The 7,021-nt window shown below is 30.4% G+C and overlaps 1 protein-coding gene across 1 annotated transcript in view; it reads left to right on the forward strand.

Moving 5' to 3' along the window:
• The window catches only part of LOC106465102 (importin-11-like), a 65,405-nt gene that overhangs the window by 17,953 nt on the left and 40,431 nt on the right, over positions 1-7,021 (forward strand). Inside the window, exons 2-4 of the mRNA XM_013925297.2 lie at positions 2,193-2,293; positions 2,583-2,655; positions 5,444-5,647. Coding sequence (XP_013780751.1) covers positions 2,193-2,293; positions 2,583-2,655; positions 5,444-5,647 — 378 coding nt within the window. The remainder of the gene's footprint in view (positions 1-2,192; positions 2,294-2,582; positions 2,656-5,443; positions 5,648-7,021) is intronic.

A 7,021-nucleotide genomic window follows, 5' to 3' on the forward strand; every position in this document is an offset into this window, starting at 1 on the left:
GACTGTGGAAATTCTATGTATTACAAAAAGTTGTATCAAGAAAGAATAAACCAGTTTTAATTAAGAAAGGACTTGTATCGCTGAAGTTCCTCGGAAAGAATTTATATCGGAAATTAACAAAGAAGCAGATACGTAACACTACTCTGAGTGAATAGATGAGTCTCTATCATTAATACATTGTCAGGTGAGGAAAATATTAACTTCCCAACATTTATACACTGGGTGGTATGTTTTATACATTTGTCTAGAGTCGCATTTAAATAAATGCAACCTTTTTTTAGGAATTCTTATACAAGATGCCCTAAGACATTAGCCTCACATTTTTTATAATTAACCTTTTTGTGCTTAGTATCAATCATCATCTCCAAACGTAACCCTGATCACGTTGTGGTAATAAATAGTATATTCTGTGTTTATTTTTTGTTTTTTAGTATCTGTAAAGGCTTTAGCTTTTCACAAAATTGATTTATTATGATGATATTGTTGTGTACTAAGCTTTCATCTGAATTGTTTTTAGGGAATTTATAGCGTACTGTCTGGAATACTCATCCATTGGATTGGTGAAATAAAAACTTGTTTGTAACAAAGGATAGGAAATTGTGCTTCTGTTTTTTTTCTTAACATAATAAATATTAAAATTGCAATAAAAATACGTAAAGGTACTAATACTGAAAAGAAAGACATACTGTTTTTAAGAATTCTAACAATATCAAATAGATAGGTAGGTCCAAACCTCCCATGGCCTTCATCATGTCATCCTGTATCACTGTGTCATGTATGGTGCTGATTGATCAAGAAATGTAGAAATGTATAAGTAACAGATATGAAATGATAGACATACAACCATGTATTTTTTTTCCTGGATACACTTAACTTTATATAATAGATTAATAAATTTATTGCACATATTTAAATAGTATGTGTTAAAAAGAAATCGTAGAATCTTACATTTCTTTTATACTTCAACAGTGTGTTTAAATCCACTTCTTTCAGGGTATATAACAGGTTATTTATCTTGAAATATCATGCTTATAACTGCCTATCTTCAATAAACTTGTGTTTATTTGTAAGTAAATTAAATGAAAATAACAGTCTTTTATCATTTCATTTTTAACCTAAATTAAGGTGTAACTAATATCTAAACACTAAAATAGTAGCCTAACTCGTTAATTACTTGTACATTGTATTCATGGTTCACTGAGTTTATCTGGACATATCACACTTATCTAGAAATCCACTTTTTGTAAAATTTTTTGTAACATTTTGTATGACTTCTTCTATGCTATCATTATTCTTTCAGAAAATTCTTGTGCATATATCAATGCTTTCTATTGGACAAACATATAGCACCTTATAACAATGAGTAATCCTCATTGTAGAGAAATAGTATCCTTTAAGGTCTGTTAGAAGTAATCATGCAAAAAGTTTATTCTTAACTGTGTGAACTAGAAATTACCTGCTAGAACTGTAGTAAGTTGGCAAACAACTATATATGTTAAAACGTGTAGTATGTTCCCTAAAAAAATGTTCATTATGCTTATAAACCAGTCAATTTACTATTATATTAGTATAATATGCTTCCTTACATAACTATGGAAGAACTGTTTTGTTTTGATATTATGAAGAAGCAGCATTAACTATGTAAAGATACAAGTCTTTGCTGAAGTTTGAATCGTAGTATCATTGAACAGTATGTAAGGCACATATTTGACAACTCCTTTTATTTTTAATTTTTCATGAATTGTAATTAATGAGTATGTTTATTACCAGTGACTTTTATCATGAAATGTTAATAATTTGAACATTTAGTATTCATTACTCATAAAAGTATCACTGCAACCAAATCATGTAACTGAGGAACAAGTATATTATACCAGAAAATATCTTTTATGTAAGTTGTAATGTGTGCATTTTGTGTTCTGATTTATAGGTTTTACTTGGGTGAATGTTATGTAAGGTTCAGTTTCACAGTGTTGTTGGTTTCAGAAAATTTACTTAAATCTGCAAAAGTAATTTCTAAAAGTTACTTTTATGTCTATGTATGTATCTACATGTTTATACAACCTTTTTTTGTTTATATTTTTAAATGCATAATTAAGTTTTCCACATTGTTTTCACTCACCTCACCAAAATATGTTTGTGCAGTTTCTCTCATCTTTATCTGATTTGATACTTTAAAATCTCTTATTTAGGCAATTTTTTCAAACTATGAAATTGAAGTGAATGTACGTTGGCTGGCTGTGTTATACTTCAAAAATGGTGTTGACAGATACTGGAGAAGAAATGCACCCAAGTAAGTAATATGAACTTAATTGTAAATGAGTGTAGATAGAGGAGATGGAATGTGACGTTTTTATTTACTGGTACTTTATACATAAGTATGATTCAGTTGAATGTGTTTAATTTGTTAATGGTGTTGATGTGCTTCTTACTTTGTTCTGGTAAATTTCAATTAAAATTATTAACTGTTTAGTTTACATTAGTTTTGTATCAAATGACATATAAAGCCTGTTGCTGAAACTAATCTCAAGATTTTATTAAGATTTGGTAATGCAGTCTTAATAATATTTTCTTTTCTTTAGTGCTATATCAGAAGAGGAAAAGACAGTGCTAAGACAAAACTTGTTGTCTAACTTTAGTGAACCAGTTCACCAGGTTTGTGTTGTTCATAAGCTGATAATTAACATGACAACAAAACACACTATCTGTTTACATCTTCATGCTATTTTCTTTATCAGATATTTTTATTTTTTTCAAATTGCTAACTTCCTTTTGCTTTCTAGTTCATGTTTTTAGTTTATTTAGTGTTATAAATTATTTATAGCTCCTTGATGGCTATTGGTTATGTATTTATGATTAAAAATTTTCATTTGTAGATTTATTATTAACAGGCCCCTCAAGAGCCAGTGGGGGACATTTTTGTTGAAAAAAAAAACTAACCAATCTGGTTTTTCTTAATTTGAACTGAAATTATTTGGACATTTTTATTGGATAAAAAAGAAGGCATCTCCCGCACTCTTCTAGCATTGGGGCTGCGAAAAGTGATTTGAAGTGGTAAGGTGCATGAAATCCATCAAATGACACCCAGAGGTATTCAGGAACCATTTAAACCTCCTTGGTAGATGTTGTTCAACAAGCCAAGTACAACATTATGCCTGTAGCTGCTTTCAAAGTGTTCCTGTCTGCTCATTCTACAGCTGACTATTGTGATGCTTCGACCTTCCCTACCGATTCGCAGGTGAAATCATTTGTATCTCAATTGAAAGCTAAACACATAAAAAGGTGATAGCAGAAGCATAAAAGGTTGGCATTTGCTTAATTAATGATGCTGAAAATATGGATTTATTAATATATATACTGGATTTACTTCCAGTGGGTAGACCTTAGTACTAGGTAGTATGGAGACTTGAGGATGCTGTATTTCAATTAAAAAGTTATCAATTGACAAACGAAAAACTTGTCTCTAAGTTGTCTCAAAAAGATACATCTAAAACCACCCTCTTTGGGAGTTTCCAGATTGAACTTGCTTTAATATTAAACAAATTGTAGTGTAAAGGCACCCCTTGGCTCCTGAGGGACGTGTTAATAATCCTTTTTTTCTTCACCTTTAGTACTTTTTTTTTTCCCAATTGTGGTGAATAAATATATAAAAGTATACATACATGAATTTTCATGCTAATAGTTTTGCAAGATATGTACAAAAAGAGGATTGATGCATAAGAGCCATGTTATTGTTGAATCTCTTGTTCTTTTGTTGTACTGTGAAATCCAACAAAGATTAGGCATTCTGAAACATAAGTTGAACAAGATGTTGGGCTGCTGCTACACTACTATAGACCTTCAGTTACCAAGTGAACCATGCTTTATATTTAGTAGTGGTAGGAATTGATAATAAAATCATATTTGATGGTTGGTTAAGCATAACCAGCCAATTATCATTTATTGATTGATTACTTGTAACAGTTTAGTATTAATTAAACACTCCTGTGTAATCATTAATTTTTATGAATATTATTGAATATTTTATTAATTAGTGTGGTATTTTCTGATGTGGAATCCAACACTCACTGCCATTGTAATATAATGTAGATTCCTTTAACCTCAATTCTGCATTGATATGACCACTTATTACCCAGTTGCAGGCACTTGTGCCATGGTGCTGTGCATAATTGATATGAGTAAAAGAAGAAGAGAATGTTTGCTGGAAGGGGAGGGGGTGTAGTTTCATTTCTGCTGTTGGAAACAATTCTGGATTGAATAAATAATGAAAGTTATATTCCTTTATTATAAAATCAATTAATAATGTATTGTCAAAATATTAACCGAGCACTTGGATGGAACCAATAAAAAAAGACCAGTATTTGGTATAATCAGTGTCAATGAGTATAAACACATTTATGTATAGTGTTTTGAAATGTCCTTTTCTAACACAGTGGTCTTATATTTATGTAGGAATATCAAGTACTTGTAGCATTGAAGTTACTAATTTATTCTTGTAAATTGTTTAGCCAACAACCAATTTAAAATATTAACATAGGCGTCAAGCCCAATCTATCATTCAATTTACCACTTATCACTGAGTTATACCATACATATGATAGGTACTCCACCACTATATGAAGCCTAAACTTATTTTTAGATTTATTTTGTCCAGGGTTACTGATGAGGGATGAAATTCCCTGATTCCAGTACACTTAGTGACAATGATTCATGAAATTTAGATCAGACTTCACATTTATTGTTTTAGATTTATTGAAATTTTGTTGTTGGGGAACAGTTACTTAAAAAAACATGTCTATGTTCTACAGGGTACAGCTAAAAGCCATCTCGGTTGATTTTAAAGTATTTATAAAATTATTTTGTATCAAAATATTCAGTATGTACTTGTATGCTATTATTTTCAAATTGAAACTTTCTATTTATTGTATTTCAATTTTTGAACTATTTTTTATTCAGTTATATTTTCATAGGTAGAAAATGTCTTACTTAGTTTGGAATAAGTTAGTTCTCTAGCAGGAAATGATGATGAGGAACTTTTTGATCATCATGAACCAAACTTGCTACATATTCTATTACTTTATTTGATGAAATACACACTTAAAAGTAATTACTTGTTTTTGCAGTTGTAAATTGTTAGTTTATTAAATAACTAACACATTTAATTTAAGAGAAAAAAAAAATTATATCAAAGTATCTTATTGAAATATTCTGGCTAACCTTAAGAGTCTTAGGAAAAGTTGATTCTTTAAGCTATTTTTTGTTGTTGTTATTCTAATATTTAAACTTGTATTTTAATTGTAGACAATTTGAACTTCTTACATTTCTATTAGAAAAACAAAGAAACAAATTTAATTGTATTCTAAACAAATATTATGGGACAACTGAACTGTGTATAAAATTTGCCATGTAATGTTCTGCAAGAGATTTGTTATTTTTTTTACAGTTAGCTGTGCAGCTAGCGGTTCTGATTGCTAAAATTGCGAGGTTTGATTGTCCAAAGGAATGGCAGGAACTTTTACCAAGGGTGCTTGAAGCAGTAAGAAATAAAGATGAGTTATATCAAGAACGAGCTTTACTGACACTGTATCATGTTGTGAAAGCTTTGTCATCAAAGAGATTAGCAGCTGATAGGAGGATGTTTTATGATGTAAGTTCATAATATTGAACTAAATGTTTCACTTGAATAAATGTAAAAAGTTTTTCTTTTATTTATACTCAAAAGCATTTATTAAATCAAAACACACTCGTATACTCAAGTGTATGTTTATACAGTCCAAAAGAGAGAAGAACATCAAGAGTTCAAATTAACCATTAACAGACAAAATTTACCATCAAAAATAAATATTATAATTGTGATTTGAATAATATTAGATATCACAATAATGTTGAAGAGTCACAGAGACAACTTACTTAAGTAGTTGGACTGTTATACCTTAGTAGTTTGAGTGCTTATTTCACAATCTGTGGGTCATGATTGTGAGCATACTTTCACAATCTATGGGTCATGGGATTGAAATCTGATGGCGAACATACTTGCTCTATCAGCTTGGGGTGTTATATTGTGACAGTCAGTCCCACTATTCATTGGTAAAAGAGTAGCCCAAGAGTTAGCAATGGGTGCTGCTGGCTGGTTTCCTTTCCTTTGGTCATTAGTTCAAAATTATGGACAGTTACCAATATCCTTAGTAACTTTCTGATTAAGAAATTAGCACACTGGATCATGTACAGAAGCTGTAATGGTTTTTAAATGAGACACTCCCAATAAAGACCTCAAGTTTTGGGTCTCGTATTAAAATCATTACAATCCTTGGTAGCTTTGTGATGCTTGTGTATGGAATCAACTTATGTTAATATAATAGTGAACTGACAGACAATGACTTGTAAGCATAATTCAGTTATTTTATTTTGGGGAACATGCTACATGTTTCAAAGAACATTGGTTTGTCTTCTTCAGATTTGATTTATAGCTGAGAATACAGGATTTATATACAAGTATAAAGAAAACAGATGCAAGTGTTTAATATTAACGAATGTTGTCAGGTAGTGATAGTATTATAGCAAAAGATAAGTTCAAGGCTGGTTGTGTGTGTGTGAGCAAAAGCTAGATAGATAAACTCAGCTAAATTTGGGTGATGTTGCTAGGGCTATTGTCATGGTTTAGTGAAAGATCACTTGCTTTGATGATTTCTTTTGTTTCTAAACAGTCTTTCTTTTTTTAGTTTTAGGTTAGTATAGGAGACAAGGTTTGTCTCAAAATATTTTGTGACCTGATTTAAATTGATGACACATTAAAGCAGATATCTGAAACTCACCTCTACGAATGTGACCTTGATGTTTCTTGTCTTATTTCCAATGAATGTGAAGTTTGTCCTCTATGTTTCTTACCAAATGGGCATAGAATACTCTGTATGCCTTTGTTTTCTTCTTTCACCAGAGGCTGTTTAAGGTTAGGTAGTAAGGTGTTTATTTTGTATGAAGGTTTGAATACAGCTTCTTAAGTTATTAATTAGACTGGCAATTT

This window comes from Limulus polyphemus, unplaced genomic scaffold (genome assembly GCF_000517525.1).
Source record: "Limulus polyphemus unplaced genomic scaffold, Limulus_polyphemus-2.1.2 Scaffold1836, whole genome shotgun sequence".
Taxonomy (NCBI): Eukaryota; Metazoa; Arthropoda; class Merostomata; order Xiphosura; family Limulidae; genus Limulus; species Limulus polyphemus.